General features: G+C 42.8%; 1 protein-coding gene across 4 annotated transcripts in view; it reads left to right on the top strand.

Annotated features, from left to right (window-relative positions):
- GALNT18 (polypeptide N-acetylgalactosaminyltransferase 18) overlaps positions 1-25,824 on the top strand; it is a 336,064-nt gene that overhangs the window by 256,666 nt on the left and 53,574 nt on the right. For all 4 annotated transcript variants that reach the window (XM_011377260.2, XM_023521596.1, XM_023521598.1 and 1 more), the window contains exon 7: positions 20,771-20,956. In XM_011377260.2, coding sequence (XP_011375562.1) covers positions 20,771-20,956 — 186 coding nt within the window. The remainder of the gene's footprint in view (positions 1-20,770; positions 20,957-25,824) is intronic.

Here is a 25,824-nt window from a genome sequence, read left to right as displayed (position 1 = left end):
CTTTCAAGTGTTTATTAATTAATCTATTGTATTTCTCCTCCATCCCTTTTTTCCCCTTATAATTTACTTTTAGAGAAATCAGGCCATTTGTCTGGTAGAGACTCCCACAGTCTAGATTTTCCTTATTGCATTCCCCTAATGCCATTTAACATGTCTTTCTGTCCTGTATATTTCTTCTAAATTGGTAGCTAGATCTGGAGATGTAGGTTCAATTTTGTAGCAAGAATATTTATTTCATAGGCGATATTCGTGTACTTCCATCATGAAGTACATAGTGTCTAGCTGCCTACCCATTTGTGATGTCAGCAGTCATTGCTGATTATTGCCTAGATCCAATAATTCATTAGGGAGTTGCAAAATAATGACGTTTTCATTTTATTTTTCTTTCTCCATTTATTAGCTGGAATAACTTTTATAGAGACGTTCACAATCATCCATTCTTTGGTTGCTCGGAAGTACAACAAATTTCATTTGGAAGAGTCAGAATAAATAATTCTATAATGGCTTACAAAATAATGAATTGATTCTCTACCACCTTCCAAAGGGACCATTTCATTTTTAGTATCATTATGAGTTTATGAATTTAGATGTATTTCAATTCACTACTATTAATATCTTTATTGTTTTGCAAATTTTTCACCTTTGGCCATTGAGAGCCTGTTGACATTAGTTCCTGCGTCTTTTTGCCTCTTCAGTGGCCTTCCTGCCATCAGTGATGTTCTGGGCTCATCTATACATTTCCTGCTGCAGACCTGTAATCAACCGTTTCCCTAAGGAGCCTAACTTTCTTTAAGGGAGCAGTGGTATTTCAAACTTCAATTTGGGCGCTAGGGGTGCTCATTGCTACTGGGTTGGTCCATGTTTCTGGGTCTTTTCAGTAGTCAGAGCAATAAATTATTGTTATTATCTTTGTAGAGATAAAGTACGCAAGGCGTTCGTGACGATCTCTCTGACTCAAATTTAGGACTACAGGGTTTTTACTTAACCTTATCAGTCTTTCATTAATATTTCCTTTCTCCAGTGACAAAAATTCTGGTTCTTAATGACACCAACATAATTACTTGTTTATTTTATTCCCTAGTATGCATTCCGTCTCAGAGTATTAATAACAACACTACCACCAACAATACGATTACTAGAAACAGTTTAATATTTTTTGCATTTCTTTTTGTCTTCAGGTTAAATTCAACTAGAGATGTACTGTCAAATTACCATGATTTAAAGTCATCCAGAATAGTTCCTCTCTGTGTGATTTTGCTACCAATCTAATAAACAGGTCTATTTGTTTCATTTTGCTTATGACTTTTAGGAATAGATTTTTTTATAATTATTAAATACGACATAATTCTAAATTGAAATCTACAAAAGAAAGTAAATCCAGAAAAATCTACCTTCTATCACTGCCCTCTTCATCCTGTTTCCTCACTACCTCTAAAAAATATTCTGTTTTTTTGTTTGTTTTACTTTATACTTTAAAAAACTAGTCATGCACTGACTGCATAATGATATTTTAGTCAATGCTGTACTACATATATGGCAGTGGTCCTATAAAGTTATCATGGACCTAAAAAATTCCTCTTGCCTAGTGATGTTGTCACAGTCATAGCCCATGTATTTTTTGGTGATGCCAGTGTTAACAAACCTACTGTGCTATTAGTTGTATAAAAGTATAGTACATACAATTATGTATAGTACATAATACTTGGTAATGATAATAAACAACTTTGTTACTGGTTTATGTATTTGCTATACTGTACTTTTTATCATTATCTTAGAATATATGCTTTCTACTTATTAAACAACATTTGCTATAAAACAGTATGCCATGTTATACTGGCAGCAGCATCATACATCTCATGTTTGCTGTGTCTCTTGACTTCATTTTCTCTTGTGCTCAATTTAGTCTCATGTTTTGTACAATACCATGCTGCACAAGTTTGTAGCCGAGGAGCAGTAGGCTATGCCATACAGCCTAGGTGTGTAGTAGGCTGTACCATCTAGGTTTGTGTAAGTGCACTCTATGATGTGCCCATCTATAAAATGACACATTTCTCAGAACGTATCCCCATTGTTAAGCGGCCCATGATCGTATAAGGAAATATGTATATACACATTTCCTCTTTCTTAGATAAATGGTAGTATACTGTCTATACTTTTCACTACCTTGTTTTTTCACAATGCATATTTATTTTTCTGAAGATTACTTTATAGTAGTGTATAGAGATGTTTCTCCATGCCTTTTTATGGCTGCATAGTGCTCCAGTGCATGCCCATTCCCTAGTTTACACTACCAATTTCCTTTTGAGGGCACAGTGCTATAATTAATAGTCTTGTGCATCTATTTTTTTCATATTTTAACTAGGTTAAAATTTGAATAGATTCTTAAAAGTGGATTGTGAGCTCAAAAAGCAAATAAATGTGTAATTTTGCTAGACATCATCAAATATCCCTCCAGAGGAGTAGTACTTTTCCTACCAGGAGTGATGGAGATGCCTGCTTCCTCACAGACAACCAGTGAAGTATGTTGTGGAATATTTGGGTTTTTGCCAATCTGACAGATGAAAAATGGCTTTCAGAGTAGTTTTAATTTGCATATCTCTTATTAAGAGCTAGGTTGAACAGCTTTTCTTATGATTAAGGCGATTTGCATTTCTTTTTTCATGAGCTTTTCATATCTTTGGCCCATTTTCCTATAGGACTGTTAGTCTTTTCTCTATTTTTAGAATCTCTTTAACATTAGATATGGTAATTCTTTGCCCATCATATACATTGCAAATATTTTTCTCCTACTTTGTTACTTGCCTTTTGATTTCACTTCTGGTGATGTGTTTTTTGTTTTGTTTTGTTTTTTTTCCATGTAAAGGCTTTTTTTTTTCTTAATGTAAGCAAATCTATCAGTCTTTTTCCTTCCTGCTTTCAGCTTCCAGAGTTTAGTCATAGAAAAACTTACTGTCAATATAGAGAAATTCACTCGTTTCCTCCCAATACTTGTATGACTGTATTTTTTATATTTTAATCTCAGATATATTCAGAATTGATCCTGATGTATAGTGTGAGGAATAAATCCAATGTCTTATTTTTCTATATGGCCATCCAGTTATTCTAACACCTTTTATTTAAAATAACATCTTTTCCTCACTGGTTTGCAATACTAATTTTATCATACACTAAATCGTCATACATATTTGGGTCTGTTTCTGGATTTTTTATTCCGGTTCCATTGATCTATTGATGTATTCATGCACATATTACACAACTTAATTATATAGCCTTTATGTTATATTCATAAGTCCAAACTTACAAATGTTTTTAAGTTATATTTTGGTTGCAAGTTAGATCCTGGCTTGCCCACTGTGTGTTGATCTTGAATTCAAAGGAGGAAAAGATCTGTGAGAGACACAAATATCATCTTTACCCCTTCTTTCTCGATTAGACTTTAAAATACTTGATTTCAAGGTTTATAGCTACTTAATTTTCATACTGATGCTTGGAACACAGTATGTGTTCAATGAACAGGTTTTGAATTTGAAGGCCAGTCAAATATAAGAGAATACATTCTATATATCTCATAAGATCAGAGCAATGAACAGTGGGACAGAAGCTATAATGGATGTAGTTATCAATTCAATGTAAGAAACAAATATTAGAACCATTAAAAAAAAAAGGGATGCCTAATGGGATAGTGAGTTCCCTAAAATAGGACATGTTCAAGGCATGACCTCCTCTCTGTATTACTGGAAAGATAGATGAGATTTATGATCATAATACTAAAAGTTAATAGTAATGTAGCAATAGTTATATGTGAGCTACTGTTTTTAGTGCTTTTATATGTATTAACTCACTTAATCCATACAACAACCTTATGATTCAGGTACTTTTATTATCCCCACTTACAGGTAGATATACAGAAGCACAGAGAGGTGATGTAACTTGCCCTATGCCCAGTGACTGGTAAATGGTAAAGCTGAGATATGAACCCAGGAAGGATGGCTTCAGAAGACATTGTGCCTTACATAGGTAGGCATAGTGTAGTGGCCTTCAGTAAGACAAAGTGTCTCATGATTTTCTGTGGATTCGTTCATTTATTTATTCATTCATTTTTCCTTCAAACACCCACTTGCCAGATGCTGGAAAACTAGAGGTGAATGACATAGACTCTGCCTTTTAGTGGCTATCAGTCTAGCTTTTAGTGGCTATCAGTCTAGCTGGAGAGACAACCACATTACCATCTTCTAAGTACTAGTCTAGTAGATTATAGAAGATGTCATGAACTTAAACAGGATGTTTTGACTGCTCCCTCCATGTTAACTTTAGGGACTCCTGTGTTCTTTGATCCACTGCTTATCACTGTGTCATGTGGCTTATCCATCTCTACTTTCAAGGTTTAAAATCATCCATGGCATAAAGTTTAATTTCAGGGGCTAACCTTAGCCAACATTGCTTTGGAAAATGACCACGTTTCCATTTCAGTGCTTGATGATTCAGCCCAAATCCCTTGTAGGTGCTGGGTCTGGGTCAGATAATAAAACACGATGTTTTCACTTGAGGTCGCAGGAGACTTCAGAACTGGAGGGGGTGATAGAGACAAGAGCTGAGCCAAAAGCCAGAGTCCAGAGAGTCAGAAAGGAGATAGATTGAGGAGCTGCCAAATGAGAGGAGCCAGAGACAGACAGGAAGTCAGAAACCTGGGTGCAGGGAGCCAGGGGCATAGAGGAGGAAAAGAAAGTAGAGTCTGTAGCAACTGCCTAAAACAGGCACTGCCATTATTTGAGACTTTTTCAATATATATCTAGGGTTAAAGGGCTAGATATTTTGCTAAAATTACCAGTGAAAGAGGTCTCGGCAGGTTAATGTGTGCTTGTTGAGCCTGCTGTGAACTGAAGCACACGACATTATGGTTCTCCCCAGAGGCCTTAGACTTGGAGGTCTAAGTAATCTCAGCTCACTGCTAGCATCATGGCTGTTCTCACTCAGCCATGAGGAAGATAATTAAAAAACACTGGCTACCACAGTTTCAGGTAAAACAACTAGACTCTGCCAGCACAGTGAGAGAGCACGGTGAGAGAGACTTGAGAAGGAAGAGAAGGGGTATGGGCTGGCATTTCTGCTCATCTGAGAAAGTCTCAGGAAACCATCAGATGCAACATCTCACAGAAAGGCTGCAAGCAGATTCTCTTGCCTCTCGTCCCTGGAGACAGAGAAAATTAAACACCTTAAATTGGATTTTAGTCTCTGGTTGATTCTAAACATTATGGTTAGTCTAAGGCAGCTGGAGCTAGAGTTTAGAATAACCTGAAAGCTTGGAATAACGTGTGTGTGTGTGCGTGTGGTGTGTGGTGTGTGGTGTGGGTGGGTGGGGACAGTGAGCCATGCCACTGTTTTGGAATCTGCTTTGTCATTGTCCTTTAGCTGCTGTTAAAGGGTGAAGCCTACAGAAGACTGACAACTATACAATAGAATGAGTGTTCATCTATGCAGTCTTCTGAGGCCAAGGATTTCAAAATACACCAAACGCAGTTTTCCAGTTTGTGGGCTTTTGTCTTTCTAATGGAATGTTCCCATTGACTCAAAGCTGTAGCTAAGGTGTCAAATACATTCCCTTAGCACTGTGTTGGATGTTGATAATGATTTCAGTGGACATCGAAAGTCAAGACCTAGCCTTTGCTGGCCCCCCTAAATGAGTGAATAAAGCTCCAACAAAGACGGCATTGAGATTTCAAGCCCAGATGATGGAATATTTGGGGGTGGCATTGGCTAAGAAAGAGGTATTTGAGATAGAGAGTTGGTTTAGGGGCAGGGGGAAATGGAGCAAGTTTGATGTTAGAAATAGAAATGGAAATAACCAAAGAACTTACATTATCCATCCATATATTCATTCATACAGTGAACATTTATGCCACTCATGTTATGCACTTGTCATTTGGGTACAGGGAAATTTAGTACCTGGATCATGACTTCAAGAAGAAGCCAGAACTACATAACTAAAGGTAAAAAGGAGACTCAGAGGTGAGACAAGGGGAGCAAGTGCCCTCTGTGTGTCCACTGAAGGTAAAAGGATGGAGGAGCCCAGTGAGGATAAAAGTTTGAACTGAAAAGAGATTTTAGAATTGAACGTGGCTTAGGAAATGGAGGTTGGGGGCAAGGTGGTGCCCCTAGTTACAGAGAAGAATTGGCTGGAAAGGTAAGAGCTAGAGTGGTGGAAAATCACAGATGTCAGGGGAAGGCAGCATTCAGGAGTGCAATAGCCAAGCTAAGATAAATAGTAATGATGATAGCTACCATTAGCAAACATGTGTTTCGTGCTTAGTGCATGTACTCATTTAATACTGGACACTGTGCTAAGCACCGAGTGTACAGTGATGGACCGGATACTCTATAAGTTGTGCCCTCAGAGAGTTTACATTCTAGTGAGTTTTATGCTATATGTCATTTACTCCTCCCAATAACCATGAGAGGCTAGAATTATTGTCTTCACTTTATAGATGTGAGCACTGAGTTCCATAGAGGTTGAGTCACTGCCCAGGTCTCACAGAGAAAGAGTGATGGAGCTTGAATTTGAACACAGTTCTGTCTGATGCCAAATGCTCTAAATCCTCACCCTGTACTATGATAATGTGAACAGTGAAAGGGCATATGGATGCACCTGGAAGAAGACCTTTGAGGGGACAGATGGAATCAAGGGGAGTCATATATAAAACAGATTCAAAGGTCTAGGGAAGGAATAGACAAGGATCAAAAGGAGACAAGGAATTTAGAGATTTTATTTAACTCTGAATGGAGGGAGAGAGATTCCTTGAATACTGGTAGCCTAGTGTCTGCTAGTCAGAGGCCAAGTGCCAGAACCCTGGGAAAGTATAAACTTGACCCTGATAATTGTTGAAACTTTTGTTTCCTTCTAGGTGGTCAGCCATAGCTAGCCCTGCTCTATTAGAACATATGCCACTAAGCGTGGTCTCCTGGGATGTTGGGGCCTGAAATTCCCAGAGCCCTTGAGGTCTGAGCAACCTGAGACCTATGAACCTAAACCTCCAGGATTTGGGGGTCTTTCCTGCTTGTGATCTCCATGTATGAGGGAAGCTTCGTGCCCCAAGCAGCACAGAACCAATTATTCTGGCATGCCAGCAGCCAAAGGCGTTAAGAGGAAGGCGTCTTTGCCATGGTATATTATCTGTAGCACAGCAGCCATGAAGTGACTTGACAATTACAAACCAGACACAGTTTAACAGCACGTTGTAAAAGTTTTATGGTTAGTAAAGATAAGTGCAAAATTAATCCCTAAAGGACAAAGCAATTTAAAAAGTACAAAATGAAGCAATTAGCTAGAAATGGTGAGGAGCCGAAGAGGGAGAGCACCCATGGACAATTTTACTCTGGAAAGGTCTTCACACTTAGTGTTTAAAATTGTGTTCAGTGAGGGAGCCATAGAAAAGTAAGATTAATAAGCTGTGGGGAAGAGGTAACAATTGATAAAGAGTTTTGAGAAGCAAACTGAAGAAATTTTTGTCTTCTAAAAAGTTGGAACCAAGGGGAAAATAGCTATAAAGGCCATTATTAGAACAATTAATGAAATTTGATTACAGGCTATGAATTAGATAATAGTCATGCATCAATGTTTAATTTCCTGATTTGGGGATAAAAGCAAAAGCAAAAATTTATACTTGGCAGGCAGCAATGTGTGTTAAAGCTCCAGAGAGCCATTCCCCCACCCCCACCCCCTCTCTCCCTCCCTCCCTCCCACTCTCTTGTTTTGGAAAGTCCAAGGGACAGGTCCCCAGTCTCTTTCCTTCCTCAGTGCAGCACACAGCAGTGGTGCAGCACTGAATGCTGGGTGCCTACTTTATTCATTATGCCTGCTTCAGATCTTGCTCATCAGTTAGTGAGGGTCTTGATGACTTGCATAATTTTCACTGCACTAGAATTGTGGTCGTGTAAAGAAATCGTGGAATAGGGGAGAGAAAATATTAGTAACACCGTGATTTTAAGAAAGATACTTATTTTGGTTCTCAATATTTCTAAAATCAGGTTTGCCTTATAAATTTGGTATATATAAACATATAAATAAATTACAATTTATTATCCAGAACACTTTCGAGAGTAAAAGGGGTACTACCAATAATTACACTGGAACAACAGGTGTAAACCAATATTGTCAAGGGCAAACCAGGACATATGGTCATCAACTTATAATTTTATGTGTACATTTAATACAGTTCATTCATTTGAAGTTATTTGTTAGGTGCCTACCACATGTAATTTTGGGCCTATGATGATTAATATGGAGCATACAGTTGTTTAAAAAATAAAGATAGCCCTTTCCTCTTAGAGATAATAATGTAATGAGAAAGATAGCTAATAAAAGAAAACAAAAAAATAGATGTATAGTTACAAATTGAGGTATGTGCTGTATTAGTCAACTCGGGCTGCTATAACAAAATACCATAGACTAGGTGGCTTCAACAAAAGAAATTTATTTTCTCACAGGTCTGGAGGCTGGAAGTCTGAGATTAGGTGCCAGCATGATTGGGTTCTGGTGAGAGAACTCTTCCTGGCTTGCAGATGACTGCCTTCCTGTTGTGTCCTTAAATGGTAGAGAGAGTGCTCTAGTTTCTCTTCCTTTTCTTATAAGGATGCCAGTTCTATCTGATCAGAGCTCTACCTTTATAATCTTAATCACCTCCTTAAATATTCTATCTCCAATACAGTCACTTTCTTAAAGGCTCTATCTCCAATACAGTCAAATGGGGCATGGGAGTTAGAGCTTCAGCATATGAATTAGGAAGAGCACAATTTAGTCCATAGCAAGTGCTATAATAGAAAACATAAAATATAAGTTCCAGAAAGTCAGAGATTTTGTATATTTTGTTCAATGATGAAATTTGCATCTCATACAATGATACCTGGCACATAGTAAATGCTCAATAAATAATTGTTGATTTGAATTAAAGCAGAGAAGGAACATGCTCTGATTTATCATTTTGAAGATGGACTGGAGGTCCACAAGGGTTGAAGTGAAGAGACTTATTAGGAAAGTATTGATAGAGTTATCCACACAAAGATAATGGTGGCTTGGATCAGGATGTTGGGCATGCAGACTAAGAAATGTGATTAAATTTAAGCTATGTTGAGGAAGTAGAACGGACTGCATTTGCTGATGTATTATTCGATGTGGGAAGGGAGGAAGAGGACATAATTATGGATGAATTACATAATTATTTGTACAGGTTTCAGGCCTGAGCTATTAGGTAGATGAGGGGAAGACTAAAGGACAGATGGGAAGGCAGGGAAGAAAATAAAGCACATGGTTTTGGACAACGTAAGCTGTGAGGACTAAGAGACACACAGTGGGGGTGACATTTAGGCAGCTGGATATATAAACCTCAAGCTCAGAGGAATATAGTATTTCCTCCTGCCTGAAAAGCTCTTACTGTAGCAATGGTGAATCTTATCATCAATGGAGTCCTACAGTGCTCATAATTATACCTGATACTTAGTAAGCTCTAAACTTGTGCTGGGTGTTGAAATAAATCCTCTACATGCATTACCTCATTTAATTCTCAAAACAACTATTTTTGCAGTGCGTCACTTTTTCTCCATTCCACAGACAAACTGAATGTTGGAGGGTGAAATGGATTGCCTAAAGTCACCAACTCAAGCAATTGGGAAATGTAGGATTTGATACCAACACTGTTTAACCCCAAAGTCTGTGCTCTGACTGCAATGACCTCCTGTCTCCCAAGAGGCAGAGGTCTTGGATACATTTCCTACTCTGCTTTTAAATTATCATGTGACCTTGAACTTCAGTTTGCTCACCTGGGAAATGATGGGAGGTAATCTGTTCTACTATACTGCAATGCTGATCTCTTTTGTAAATCCCATTTTTAATGTGAGTTTTCTGTAGATGCCTTTCAGAGATGATACCCAAGCTGACAATTCATTTTGATGTATATGAAAAGGGTAAATCTCTTTAAGCAAAGACTCAGTGTACCAGCTTTCTTAATCTGAATTCCAACAGGATAAGAAGAAAGCTCCTTAGAACAAATATCATTTCTGAGTGAGAGAATGTTCAGCATCTCAGATTCATATTTATCATCTGAATGATAACCTCAGGTCTCACAGAGCCGAATGTTGGGGTAATGCTTTGGGCCAGACACATAGCTTCCTCTAATGTCTGACCCAGGATCTGCCTAACTACCAGACTTCCCCACCTATGCCGTCTCAGTGACATATGGGTCACCTATCAGATGCCCGCCTGCTGTGCTGGGGGTAACAGAGTGTTTTCTTTCCTCTAGTAATTCCTGTTTGCCCTGCATTTCAGAAAGGCCCGTCCTGACTTATCATGGACAATACTTTTTGGACATTGGTCCAAAGAGTCACCTTTTCGGTCATTGTCACCCTTTTCAGGAGGGATCTGGTGTGGACAGACAATTTGAATTTGATTGGGACATGCTAATGAGCCATTCGTGTGTAGAATTTGTTTCTGATTAGATTAAGCTTCTGAGAAAGTAAAGAAACAGCCACTGATTAAAGACATAAAAAAGGAAACACTTTAAATGAGTAAGTGGTTCATCTTCATATAGCAAAGTATAAATTAAACATAGTCCAGGGGATCAGCTCTGAATAGCAGCTGGATAGAGTGAGCTTTTCTGAATACATCCATAAAGAGAAGGCTCTCAGAGCAATTCATAAGGACTTAACTCACCAGAGAGGGCTCTGAATACTCCCGAGGAAATGAATGGGCCAAGTTATCTGATAAAAATGACTCTCAGACTAGGGAATGGAATGGGTTTTTGGTTTTTTTTTTTTTTTTTTTTTTGGATATCAGAAAATTGCTCCCTGAGTTCCTGTGACAGTCAAGCTCATGATCATTCTCTGGCAGCACCAGTGATGGTGCAGGGGCCAGGGATCTGAGTTAAAACAAAGATGTGATTAAAATAGATAGCACACATGTCTGTGGAACCCTGATTTGAAACTTGGCCAATACTCCTGCCTCTGAGCTTGGGGCTTCTATAATTTTTGTCCGATAGAAATGCCTGGACTAGAACTAGCCAGCCTTTCCCAGGCTGGTGCAGTGGAAAACCGTGCGAGTCAGCCCTGTCTAGACTCTGTCACCCAACCAGGCAGGGCCTCACTGGCTTATTCTAGGATTAGTGGAGCTGCCACAGAGCAGCTCTGTGGCTGTCTGAGGAACCCTGAGCCATGTGTGATCTCCAAGCCCGGACCTTTCCCTCTGCCACCTTGCTGACTTTTTCCTTGATTTTCTGACCTCTGCTCTGGTTCTGAACTTGAACCAGACTTTAACTTGCAGCCTTTTTTGCAAAGGTCCTAACACCCTGCCCACCCCTGGCAGCTCCATCTCCAGCCAATGAGTCCTTGGTTTTTCTCCCAGTCTTAACCCCCTTTCTGGCTGCTAATGTCCCTAGGTAAATACAAATGGAGATTGCTGTGTGAATTTTATAGGATTGTCTTGAAGAGGGAGAATTATGTTACAAATGTTTTTGTTGTAAATAAATAAAACGCTTCCTTGTCCTTGCAAAAAAAAAAAAAAAAAGCAATCTACTCTCTGTACCTTCAGCCTCTAGTGGGTTCCTGTTCTGAATGGACTCATCACCTGGATTGAGGAAGCTGTCACTTTCTGGACAGTCTCTCCCCATGCCTGGAACCTTCTGCTACAAAGTCACATGCAATAGACCGAACCCCTGGTTATCAGTGCTGCAGGGCCCAAGCCTAAGCCTCTCTGGTCACCTTGCCTCTTCTCACTAGCAGATTGTATTAATCAGGGAAATGATCACAGGCTACAACAAAAGTCCCTAAACCCTACAGGCTTAACCCAGGACAAATTTATTTCCTACTCACATCACAGTACTCTGAAGGGTGGGAAGATGTGTTCAGAGCAGTTATTCTCCAGGTAGTAACTGAGGGACTCAAGTTGCTTCTCTTGTGGGTTCCTCATCTTTGAATTTCAAGGTCATCCTGGCTTAAAGATCCAGCAGATTGGGAGAGAAAGGAGTAGTGATTCCCACACCGAAAACTTACCCATGTTGGCTAAGTATTCATTTCATTAGTCTGAGCTGCTCACATGGTCCCTCCTGACTGCAGGAAAGTCTGAGAGATGTAGCAGAGCACACAGATACTGGGGAGCTACAGGAGTCTGCCATGCCCTTGGAGACTACCCTGTTCCTGCCTCTGCTTCCCCAACCACAGCATGTCCAGCCCTGACTTATTCCTTTTCTTCCTTTTGGTCTTGAGTCCAACCTAGCTTGAGTTTGGAGAATATTAATAAGGCCTTTGGCTGATATGAGATTTGAAGTAACCACGAATACACTCTCCTTGGTCAGAACCATTAAAAGATACCTTCTAATCTCAATGATCACATTTGCCAAGCGATCGTCATAAAATCTCCCATAAGGAAATAAACTCCCATGGCCCCAGTCTTTATAGTCAAAGCATTAGGGTCTGAGGGAAAGCTGGGTCCCTGGGGTATGTGATGGGCTAGTGTGCTGAGTTTGGTGCTATGGCTGCCCCTGCATTTCCTGTAGTGTGCAGCTACTTCAGCAAAGCTCAAATCCCTGAAAAAGAGCCTTTTAACGTTTTCTTCATGAAAAGCTTCCAGAGATTCCAGCTCAGCTGGTCTCTCCTTGGAATTCTGCCAGATGACTCCTCCTGCTGCCCTCTGATAGTTCTGAAGAATCCCTTTCAGATAGGGAAACTGCTTCAAGTGCTTCTTAGGGATGACCTGAAATCAGACCCTTTCAGGACACCTTCCAAGAAAAAGCATTATTTTTCCAAGCAACAGTTCCGTCCAGAAGACCCTTTGGCAGTGTTTATTATCAAAAGAAAGCTTGGGAAACTGTAACCCCAGGGAGTGTTTTTCTGTGGGGTCTGATGGAAGAATAAACATTGTCAGACTTTAAAAATGTTTCTTTATACTTTAAAATAAAATGTCTACCCTTGGAAACCTGGGAGAGCACCAAGCAAAATACAGTGGGGATAATTTAGAACCAAGTTCCAACTCTCGATCCTTCATTCATTCAGTAAGTGTTTATCAAACATTTACTGTGTACTAGGCCCTCTTTAAGCACTGGAGATTCCTTAATGAGAGCAAAGTGGCCATGGACCTTCTCTCACAGTCTGGTGCTGCAGGCCTATAAACAGGAAAAAAGCTCCATCTCACTGGTAATCAGGGGGTTGCAAATTAAAACTACAGGGAGAGTGAATTTCCTACCCATCAGATTGGCAAAAATTAAAAGGTTGGACGGTGCCAAATGTTGGCGAGATTATGAAGCAACAGGAGTGCTCATCTGTGCTGGTGGGAGTGGAATTTGGGAACTGACTTTGGAAGAATTTCACTTTTCCTAAGCAAGTTGACTCTGTGTCTAACCTATGCATCAGAAATTCCGCTGTGATGTAAATACACTGAGAGACACCTGCTCTTGGGCACCAGGAGACTCGTGTAAGATTGTTCCAAGTAGCACTATTCATAATACTGGGAACAACGAGACTGTCAACCAACAGGAGCATGCCTAACTGAACTGCTGTATGTTTATACACTGGAACCTGATGGCGATGAAAACAAATGAAGCAAGAAGCAAGTTGCAGAATGCAGACAATATGCTTCCATTTATATAGCATTCAAAAGCAGGTAAAACTAAAATGAAACAGGTAGTTTAGGTTGATGGCAAAGAAATTATTGACAAAATTCAGGATAATGCATTACCTTTCGGGGTAAGGAAGAGAACACAGAGATTTCAGAGTTCTTGCCAATGTCCTGTTTCTTAAGCAGGTGGTAAGGAAACAGTCGTCTCTTGTATTATGTGTCTTTAAACTGTACATATGTATTTTACACACACACACACACACACACACAGCTGTTATAAGTGCTGTGCAAGTGGAAGTATGGGTGCTATGGGAATGCATAGTAGAGGCATTTCACCAAATCTAGGGCAGCCAGGGAAAGTAGGTAGGAATTAGCCAGGCAAATAAATGTAGGTGGTAAAGGGAGGAAGGGAGGAAAATTCCAGTAACGGCAATGGCATGGGTAGGAGGCAGAGAGCCGACAACATAATTTGCTCTAGGTACTAAGAGAAGTGGGTGTAACTGGGCAGTTGAGGGGGAAGATAAAGCTGCAGTGAAAAGGAGGGGTCAGATCTCGGAGGTCTTGCAAATCATGTTAAAAAGTGTGATCTTTCCCTGTGGACTAAAGGTTGCAAGTGTGGGAGAGAGATGCATTTTGGAAGGAAGTTGATTGCAGGTTTTACATCGTCCCTATCCCAGCTGCTCCTCTACCTCCCACTTCTGACCCTGGCTTGATGATGGCCCCTGGTTTTTGTCTTAGCCTTGCGCAGATTTGACCTCTCTTCCCTTCTTATTCTCATGCAGGGCCAGGCCTAAGGTGAGATGAGTGAGGTGCCTGGGGCACAAAGTGCAGGACTCCCAGAGAATGAGTGTCCTTCCCAGCCATGGTTGATGTCTCTGTTTGCTGGCGTGTCTGACCCTATACCCACGCTGTGAATGACTTTCTGGTCTGCTGGATATTCCCAGGCCTCAGCATCAGCCTCCATCCTTGTCTTCCTCCCTCCAGCCTTCCTGATTTGGCTTTCCACTTTTGTCTTGGCATTTCACAGTGAAGTTAGGTGAGACAGCTACACATAATATGATAATTAACAATATGAGCCAAGAAATAAGGACCACATGAGTAGTACACTTTATGTGTTTCAGAGTTTGAAGGAACTGGGCCAGGCTGGTTTTGGATGGATAAAGAGCAGAGAGGAGGCTTTCTGGGCTAAGGGAACAGTGGGAACATTTTGCCAAGAGCAGAGAGCCCATTAAAAGTCAAAAGGATATAAAAGTTGGAAAGGATTTGGGATCCTAAGCTGCGGACTGCAGCTATGAAATATAAATCTGAGGTACCACCACCCCTAACCCCTCACCCACAATAACCTTACTAGTAAATCTGTCATGTTTTTTCATTGAGTCTGAAGAGAGCCTCGGAACCCTTCTCAACACAGGGCTTCAGAAGGACGTTAACGAGCAAATGGATTTAACACAAGGTGTTGCTATTCCTGCCATTGACTGCAGAGTGACCACAAGTCTCTGAGTGGGAGAAATGGTCGCAGTGTATCCTGTTGCCCTGCCTCCAGGGTCTCCCTACTTTCCAGCTCTGCCAGTTGTGTCTCAAATGATTCTAAGAAAACTTAGAATCACAGAATGAAAGAAGTAGAAGGTGTCTAAGACATCGAGTCCAGTTCCTCCATCTGGCAGCTGGGAGGTACTGAGGCTTTGACTTTTTTATGTAAGTAGCAAATATAGAACATAAACTCAATCTTCTGACTCTGACCTCGTACCAATAGCTCCCAGTCCCGGGAAGGGAAAGGAACCTGACTTTTCCTAGAAACCTACTATGTGTTTGTCTTTCCTAGTGGGAGCTTTTTATACAGCATCTCTTTTTGACCTTCCAAGTTATCATTATTCCCAATAAAAAAAAAGGCAACTGACAACCAAAGACAGGTCTAAATTAAAGGCTGAAGTGAGATAGAGGCAGGATTTAAAACCCCTCCACTATCACCCAAGACCTGCATGCTTTTTTGGAGTTCCCAGGTGGATGCTTCAAGCCTTTTCAGAAACAATCACAGGATTAGGGCTCTCTGAGAAGGGCCTGTGGCAAGAGGGACTTTACTTTGCCTGGGTAACTTGTTTACAATCTGCTTCAGGTTCTTGGTTGCATCTGGGGACAGGCCCAGCAGCTACTCTGTGGGCATACGCAAGGATTGGCGAGGTTGGGGGCTTCCTCTGTTCTGTTCAAGGTTCCACAAGAGGAAGCCGCCTGCTATTGCTCATGCTCATTTGATGACTTCCCAGGTTTCACGATGTTAATTTAAGCTCTGCAGCCAAAGTAACTCTTTTCAGCTGCAGCAGTACACACTTAAATGTCAGAACTTTGCTGAAAAACCACTTGGGTTTGAAGGAAGTCATTGTGTTCAGTAAAATCTGGCCACATTTTATGTTTATGGCCTTTATTAGGGGATCTTGCTGAGCGAGTTAAGACCTCCTCTCTGTATAGTTAAAGCCCAGGACTCTCAGGTTGCTGGAATCACTCATTCAGATAACAGTTATCGAATATCTATGAGATGCCCGGTACTAGTGTATATAGTGTGAGCCTTGTCTTCCTGGAGCTTATAGTCTAGTGGTGGGGGTGGGGGAACAGACATTGAAAGAATAAACACATAGATAGAAGTATTATAAATACTTATCATTATGTAAGAAAAAGGATGGGGCACTAAAAGTATTCAGAGGGGATCTAATTTAGACTGGATGGGTCAAAGAAGATAGTATTTGAGCTGGGACACAAGCGGGGGGAAGTTCTTCTAGAAAGATGGACTAGCAGGTGCAAAGGCACATAGACAGGAAAGAACTTGGTGTGGTCAAGAAACGTGTTGACCAGTGCTTACCTGGAAGCCACGAGGTCCAGCCCTGGGCTGACATGCCATCAGGTGTCCTCGGTGCTTGTAAGACTAGCACGTGCTTCACTTTGTTACAAAGAGCCCAAGTCACATGCATTCTATGTAAAAATTAACTTCTGCCTCTTGGCAGTTGCTTTCTGTGCCCTGCGACCTCACCTCCCTTCTTGGGTACTGACCATTGGTCTTCATTTCTCAGCCACCGCTTTGGTACCCACCTCGCTGGCCCTCTCTCCTCTTGGCATCTCCATCCCCTAGAACTTGCAGTGCTAAGTCATCATTCCATCCTGCACCTTTGCCCTCCAGCAGTGACCTTGCTTCTGTGGCACAATCCCTGCTGTCTATAGCCTCCATCTGGTTTGGGTCTTCCTACATCATGCCAGCTATGACGTGTGTCCCAGGCCCAGCTCCCTTTCTCTCACTTCCCATTCCCCTGCCCCTCCCAAGGCTCCATGGAAGTTTTCTGATGTCATCCTTTGTGTAGTCCAAATGCCAGTGATGTCCTTTCGTATCCTTTATCTGCCATTCATGAGAGGGCCTCTGAGGTCAGCTGTGTGTAAGACTTTTGCAAATTTCTCTTTGTCAAGCCATTAGTCATCAGAGTCACTCGTCACCTGGGGATGGGAGAGCACAGGCTTGCTCTTGTTTATTTCAGTATTATCGGGTAGGGTCCAGAAGTGGTAGGGTAAACGTGCCGAATACACATCTTCTGCTGAAATGCCCAGAAGCTGCCAGGACCCAAAGGCTGTATCCAAGACAGGTGCTGTCACCCTGCCCGTGGATGGGCTCCTTTCCACAGAAGCGAGGAGAGTGGGGATGCCCTGTAGGTTCACAGGTGCTCCCAGTCTTTGGAGAGGAGCGCTCTGGAAGGCAGCCCATCGTCATCTGGTGGGCTTCTGCCAGACATGTGAGTCCTCTACTCCCTGCTGGTGGATGTACAGGAGGAGCCAAATAGTAACAGTTATAATGGTGGTTATTAAGTAATAATAACGGGTGCAGACTAAGAACTTATAATGTTCCCATCACTACAAAAGGAACCACTGTCATATGTGTTTCATAGATGAGAGGTTAAGTAGCCTAAAGTTGCCACTCAGCTGGCATGCAGCAGGGCCAGAATTGACCCTGGTGTCCTGTCTCCACCCTCTTGACTCCCACCATACAGTGCTCACACTGAGGCAGGCACAGTGTTAACAGATATCCGCACTTCATCCCCCATCCCCCTCTTCCACTGGGTGAAATTGAGACTTGAGAAAGATAACCTGACAAAAGTGACAGCAGTAGGTGGTGAAGATAAAAACATGGGAATCTAGTTCCTCACTCCGACCCTCTGGCTCCAAAGCCGTGCCTTAAAACACTATGTGCTACTCACACGGGGCCAACCTACCACCTCCCCTGGAAACCTATGATCTGTCCTGGGCACCATTTAGCCCATGTCCACAGAAGAATATGGTGAAGATCTTCAGAACATTTTGAAAGAAGAAAGGAACTAAATAACAAGTGCCGTGATTGGTAAAGACAGGGCAGGGACCACAGAGCACTATTCGAAGAGGATACAGTGATGTGCTGCTGAGTGAGTCAGGGGAAGCCGGCTGGGGGTGGGGCATGTAATTGCATGTGTAGAAGTCCAAGGGTGAGAGGAAAACCTGGTAGGATGAAGGGAGTAAAAACATTTCAGTACGGCTGCAGTGTAGACTGTAGGGGGAAGCAAGCAAGAGGTTGGAGGGGTGGGCAGGGGCCAGGCCCTGAGGAGCTTCGGGAGAGCATGATGCAGGAGGCACATGATCGGATTTACCTTTCCAAAAGGTTCCTCTGGCTGCTGGGTGGAGAAGAGCCTGGAGGAACAAGGCAGGAGGGAATCGGCTGTATGGAGGCTGTTGCAGAGTCCAGATGAGACATGACTTGATCTGCATTAGAGTAGGGACAGCCGGGTGGGGAGAGGAGAAAAGATTCTTCAAGAGCTCCAGTTCATACCTTTCCTTTCGCTGTGTGGCTAAGGGCATGATGGGAGGTGCTGCCACCACCCTTCTGATTACAACTAGCAGAATCACCCACTCTAAGGTGAAATGGTGAACTGACTCTGAGAAATAGGCCTCGTAATAAAAGAGCTTTGTTATGAATCATGTTCTGTGTTTTGTTGCTGAAATATGTCAAGTAATAGCCTCCGGTTCCAGTTGCAAAAAGAATAATTACCCTGACTCTTTGTGTTGTCAATAACGTATTCACAGTATTCACAGGCTTCCATTGAAAATCTGAGCAAAGTGGATTGGAAATCAGCACGATTCCTGGAATGTATGGGTCATGGAAATGAAGGTGCGCAGTCTGGAGCCTTCCATGGCTCCCACTCCTGATCGTCAGGACCACCCCCGTTTGTGGAAACTACTGTCAGAGCAGGGTCACCCTGGGAGAGCATGGGGTCTTCCCTTAGTTTTTGTGGTTGTCAGACAGATTCTTTTGTCTTCAGCTGTGTGGTCTTGGGCAAGGGACAGCCTTTAGTCTCAGTTTCTTCATTTGGAATTAGAGACAATAACAACTACCTCACAGGGGATTCTGAAGAGTCTGCTATATAATTTGTTTAGCAATAGCTCAGATCGATCCAGTGTTTACTATGTGCCAGACATTTTTCTAAGCATTTTGTATATAATAACTTTAATCTTCTCAACAATTTCATGAGATGGGTACTTTTGCGATCCCTTTTTGAGATGAGGAAACTGAAACACAATGAGATCGAGTGACTTCTTCAAGGTCACATAGCTAGTAAGAAACAGCCAGGATTTGAACCCAAGTAATCTGATCCCAAACCCTTTGCTTATAACTGCCATACTATACTACCTTCCCACACGCACAGTCCAGGGCCTGGCACATAGTGGATGCTCAGTGGGAATACTTATTTCCTTTCCATTGGCCCTAAGTGCAAGACAGGCTTAGAAAATGGTAAATCAGTAAGCTGCCTTCCAACTCTAACAGCCTGTAGGGACTAACTGGTGTGAGATAGACTGGGGGAAATTAAGCTAAATCCCAAACTGACCTGATCTTGGTTGGAGACCTGTGGTTATTGATGGGTACGTGTTATGAGTGTGAACATTATCCACCAAATTGTCCAGTTGACAATACCTGAAAAGTGACCACTGCTCTTCACCAAGAGATCTTGATTGCTTTCTCTCAGAAGCCTCATTCGTCAGCTCTGACCAGGTATTTCAGATTCATCCCACATTAATTAAGTATCAGCCGTTTATTGATTGATTGATTGATTAAGTCTCAACCTTTTATTCATTTATTCAACAAGTACTTACAAAGTACTTATACATACCAGGCCTTGTCTTAGGTGCTGGAGATGAGCAATGACTGAGATATGGGTTCTGCCCTCCAGGTACACAAAGGGAGGGAGGAGGGTGACCTATCAGCAGATAAGTTGTGATATTAAGAGCTTTCAGGGCCCGGGGAGGAAGCAATTGGCTCTGCCCCAAGAATTGAGAAGAGACCCCACAACAGAGGGCTCATATAGCCAACGTCTTGAGAGAGGATTTTTTTTTTCAGCTGGAGAAGGAGTGGGGAGAGCATTCTAACATTACAGACGGAATAGGCAAAAGCCTGAAGGCACAAGAGAATGTACCCGTTCCAGAACATTGAAAGTTCAGAGTGGCTGGAACGATTGTGGCAAGAGCTCCAAAACACTGCCCCTTGATGCTCAGAATGCCGGTTCATTTAAAAATGTTTTTCGAAATCAAATTGCATCCACTTCAAGCTCCTACTCCCCAAGCTTAACATCGCCCTCCTTTGCAGCTCCCTCTCGTTTGGGTTCTATCGGAACTCAAGGTCCAAAAAGGATGGAGTAGGAGAAGGGTCCCTGCTCTCTCTTTTTGGTGGTCTCTAATCCTGTCTAGGCCCAGGTGGTTCATGTAAAGAAGACCTCTCTGCTGGCAGTCCTGCTGGTGCCTCCATGTCATGCACGGCTGCAGAGACCATTATCAAGGGTTTTTGCTGACTTCTCCTTCAGGGGCAAGGAGAACCCACATCTTTGGTCATAAAATGTCTGGTCTCTTCTTTGGAGAGGTGAAAAGGATGGAGAGAGAAGGTGCATTAATTATTTGCTGGTAAATTCACAGCAACAAGAAACAAGACACGAACTTATGACTCAATAACCTCCTGCGATGGGAGTAGAAATAAGGTATATCTCACTCCCTTTACAGACAGTGGTTCGGAGAGACAAGGTGAAGAGATCTGGATTTGTCCCTGCTCATGTTGAGTGGTCACCTGTGGCCTGGTTTGGAGGTGCAGAGTCAGGTCTGGGCACTGACGAGTCACTGTGTCTTTTGCAGGTGTGGCAGTGTGGTGGGAGCGTGGAAGTCTTGCCCTGCTCGCGGATTGCCCACATTGAGCGCGCCCACAAGCCCTACACTGAGGATCTTACCGCCCATGTCCGCAGGAATGCCCTCAGGGTGGCCGAAGTCTGGATGGATGAATTTAAAAGCCATGTCTACATGGCATGGAACATACCCCAAGAGGTAGGGAGCCCCCGTGGGGATGGGTTTCTTGGGGTTTGGTCGGGAAAAAGACAAACAGAAAAACAAATATAAGACTAAATTCTTCCTCCCATGGGTCAACCAGAGTCTTGTTCACCATGCTAGAGTGGACCCTCAACCCAAATACACTACATGTTGAAGAAAGGGGACTGAAGACGAGGTGCTAAGCCTTGACGTGTCCCCATCCCCATTCCTGGTCAGCATGCTGAAGGGGGACTTACTTCTCTCCAGTCCTTAGTGTCCTCGTTTTAAATGAGAAAGTTTGCCCAGGTAGCTCCAAGGTTACTTCATGCTCTCAGATCCTCAGCTTCTCTGATACTAGGTGTTCCATTATCCTGCTTTACCAAAATGCACTTAATCTCCCTGTAGATTGGATTCAAGCTTCTCCTTTGAACCTTTGTTCAGAGAAATAAGGAACATCCATGTGCCTTTGGGATTTCTTGAGCCACAATAATGGAGATGGGTTACACTCCCACAGGGACCCTCAGGAGAAGTGAACTGTTCTGGACATTTTTAATATGCTTCGTACCCTCACAGAGCCCCATCATTGCCTACCACTGTCCTCAGTCCCTCAAGTCATCTACGTTTAAGAAGTGTAAGAGAGAAAGTAATGTTTCTCTAGTAGATTTGCCATGTGTCTTGTGGAAATGACCTTGGACCGCTGAGTTGGAAGAAATGCCAGCCACAGGATCCCAATCTTCTTCTAGCGTGTCTGCCTGGAGATCATTGCTTATGTTGCAGTCTATGTGAGACAAAGCTGTTGACTGCATGACCTCATTCTTTCCTCCCAAGGCCATGGCTTCCCCTCGGGAGTCCTTCAGAATGCCTCAGCCCTTTCTTCATAATAAGGAAATGATCCATCTTTGCTTAAAGTTTCCATATGAAGGCCTTGTTCCCTGATTGCTCCCCAAAACTAATGTTCTATGGCTAAGTATTGAGAAAGTAGGCTGGGCTATGAGCAGGAGCTTTTAGGCACCCCACTACCACCACCACCATGGGGGAGGGGCTTGGGTTGGGTTGCATACTCCTACCACCAGTAAGATTTCAGCAGTCGGGAGGAAGAATGAGAAGCCAATGAGTACCAGGTGGAGAATGCCCAACCCTAATGAACCAGCCCCAGGATTACAGTGGGAGTGTTTCTAAGGAAACAGTGGTGCCTTCTGGACCCATCTGTGGCTGTGGGCGTTGGATCACAGTATTCTGGGCAGCATGCTGAGCCCCGCTGCGGGTGTCCTCTGGTAGAAAAATGTTAAGAACATTTGGAAATTTGCAGGAGCTCACCAATGAGGCATTGTAGACCCTCAGGCTCTGCTAAAGGACAGGAGTCCTGTTCGTACTCCCGTTTCTCTCTGACCCAAAAGCTGCAAACCTAGCCCTCTCCCCCAACTGCAGCTGCTCGATGTTGAAAATCCAATGAGAACTGAGTGAGTTTGAAATAATTGGAAAATGATGAAACTCAGTGTCTGTGACTCCTCAGGAGGCTAGCTCAAACCAAGTGAAAAGGGTGGGGAGCAGTAGTGGTGCACACAAGAAAGGCGGGTAAGAGGTGAAAGTGTCCAGGATAGGGCCTTAGGTGGAGAAGGAAGAGGTCAGTGTTTCCTAAAAAAAACTCTTGGCTCTCTCTGTTCCCTTCTATGTCCAAACTCCCTCGTCTACTTTTTACAAAGCTTCTGGAAAGAGTCAACACTTTTTCACCTGCCATTCGCTTCCCAAAAGTATGTCGAAGCTGCTTTTGGCAAAGTCATCATGGGCCTAATTTAATGGATATTTTAAAGTTTCTAACCTACAGGACCACACCTTTTCCTTGGAGCTCTGTACTCCCTTGGCTCTATGATTCCATACCCCAGAATGCCCTCATCCCTCTCCAATAGGTCCTAACTCTTTTCAGGCTGCTCTCACTTCCACCAGATGTGTAAGTGCTCCCCAGAGGTCCATCCTTGGCCCGCCACTCTCATATTACACCATTTCCCTGGATAGGCCCCTCTACTCTTGGATTCTACAACCACCGATCTGTTGACGACTTCCTGATTATGATCACTAGCCCCCAACTTCTGCCTTTAGCTTCAGACATAAAGCTGACAGCTTCTTCTGGGTGTTCCCACAGGCACCTCAGACTGAATCTGACCGAAAGTGAGGACATCCCCCCGACCTCCAAATATGCTCCTGTTCTTATACTCCTTCTCAGTTCATTGATACTACCATATGCCCAGACATATGAGCTTGAAACCGAGCATCTTGTTTTAATCCTCCTCTCTCTCAGGGCCCAATCCCAGTCCATCACCAAGCCCTCCTCTCCATTTCTACCTCCTCTAATATCTAAAGTCACGCCTTGTCCCTTCTTCTGCAACAGTCTCCATGCACCTGGTTTTCCCAGCTCAAGTCTATTCCCTCAAATCTATTCTCCATACTACCTAAATTTATCTTTAAAAAACTCTCAGTGACCATGTCATTGCCCTGCTTAAAATTTTCAAATGATTCTCCACCGTGCGCAAGATGAGGCATAAAGTCCACTGTTTGACATGGATCTAAGCTTTCTTCTCTGCCCACTTCTCCAGCCTGACCTCCCACCTTTTGGAGCATCTGTGGATTGCCTGCATTGTGGGAACTGCCCATAGCCCCCTGTCCATCCCGTGCTGTTTCTTACCTCTGTGTGTTTGCTAATTTTGTTCTCTCTGCTTGGAATTCCCTACCCAAAAACCTCTTCCCCAGCCTCCACCCTTACCAGTTCGCCTCCATCCTTTTACACTCAACTCCAGCGATCTCTCCTCTAGGAAGCCAGCCCCAGCTGGGGAGAATGCCCCTTTTCACATGCATGTCTCTGTCATTGCATCACCGCCCTGTAAAAGAATGTTTTGTTTTCTGAAAGTCTTTGTCCCTCATTAGACCAGTGGCTTCCAAATCTGGCTGGACTTGAAAATCGCTTGGAGTCCAGCTCCAGAAATTATGACTTAATTGGTTTGGAAGGGGACCAGGGATCCTATTGTGGAAAGCTCCTAGGAAATTCTGTGTCCATCCAGGGCTGAGAACCACTGCATTAGACCACGGGCTCCCTGAAGATAGATCATGTTATTCATATTTGTGTCATCATACCGAGCATAAGTCATGTTGAGGGGCACATGGTCGGAGCTCGTACAACATCTCTAATGCATATAACAAATGAATCTGCTGGCCGTGTGTACAAAATCCCTTTCTCCCTTGGTCAGTGCCTCTTAAAAGCAGATCTGCAGACCAGCTGCATCAGAATCACTTGGAGAACTTTAAAGAAATAACGATTCTGAGTCCCATCCTCAGAGATTCTGATGGGTAGATGGTGCCAAAATCTGTAAAAAGCTCTCTGGATGCTGGTTTTGGGCAATCAGGTTGGGTAACACCTGTTTAGCTTATCCTGCTCATCTTTTCAGACTGGCCTTCAGCATCACCTATGCCAGAAAGCCTTTCTTGACTGCTCACATCCCCTTCCCCACTAACTCAGCCACCTCACACCCCTATTGTCCCTTAGTCTTCTCTCTTCCCTCTATGCCTCACACTGTGTGTGCAGAGAATCTGTTTACTTGTTAGATTGTCTAGACTCTCCTTTCAAGCAGACTGTGACTTCGTCCTATTTGTTTGGACAGTGCTTAGGACAGTGCCTGACATGTACTAGGTACTCATTAAAAATGAGTTGGAAAAGAAAGAAGAGAGAGGAAGTGTGGATGCTACATGCCCCCCCCCAGGAGTTTTCCCCAGGAGTTTTCCCAGCTACCCTTGTTATGGTGACATCCCAATACTGTACCTTGTGCTCATAGGCACATGTCATTTCTATTTACTTAACTCTTCATCTGCAGCATCCCAAATGCAAATGTGGAGCTGGAACCCTACAACCCTGCCTAGTGGCTGCCTTGAGAATTAAATAAGTTAATAGATATAAAGACTTTTATAAACGCTTGGCAAAAAGAAAGCACTAGGTAAATGTTAGCTCTTGTTGAATATTGCTTATGCCCTCTGCATCCATTCTCCAGCTTTAAAATGCCCTTGCGGGGCAGTCAGCCTTCCTTGCTGCCTTCTATGCTGAGTCCTCCCGGGGCTGTGTACTGAACAGAGCTGACTCACCTGCTCCCTTACCCCATTCGGTCCCAAGCTTTTGGAAGGCCAGAGAAGCCTCCAGCTCTTAGATCCTTCTACTTTAATTGAAGATCATTATGCTTATCAACAAGCAGAAAATCAGTCTGCACCAAAGCATCGATATTTTCTCACACGGGGTTCATTAATTCTAGACCCGCTCCTGCTTCCTCTTGCCTGAAGACAGGCTGAATGCCAGGGAGGATGCAATACGGTGCTTAGGTCACGGCCCTTCTTTAGGTTCAGCTATAAGAAATTCTGTGGCTGCACTCACAGGCAGGAATACTGGACAGCTTTTTTATTATTATTATTAAGTTTATTGAAGTAACATTGGTTAATACAATTATATAATTTTCAGGTGTACATTATAATTTGACATCTATATATTCATCTGTGTGTTTATCGCCCTAAGTCCAGTTTCTTTGAGCTACCATATGTTTGATCTGCTTTACCCACTTTACCCTTCCCCTACCCTGCTATATTTGACCCCCTTTAACTGTCTACCTCCTCCCTCCTCCCCTACCCCTGCCCTCTGATAACCACTAGTCTATAGTCCATGTCCATGAATCTCTGTTTGTTTGTCCTGCTCATTTGTTGCTTTTAGGTTTATATTCCATATATAAGTGATATCATGTGATTTTCAACATTTTCCATCTGGCTTATTTCGCTTAGCATAATTAGCTCGAGGTCCATTCATGTCGCAAATGGCAATATTTCATCTCTTTTTATGGCTGAGTAATATTCCATTGTAT

Source organism: Pteropus vampyrus, unplaced genomic scaffold (genome assembly GCF_000151845.1).
Source record: "Pteropus vampyrus isolate Shadow unplaced genomic scaffold, Pvam_2.0 Scaffold307, whole genome shotgun sequence".
In the NCBI taxonomy this organism is placed as follows: domain Eukaryota; kingdom Metazoa; phylum Chordata; class Mammalia; order Chiroptera; family Pteropodidae; genus Pteropus; species Pteropus vampyrus.
Note: the sequence above shows the minus strand (reverse complement) of the source record. Positions and strands in the feature narration are given on the sequence as shown.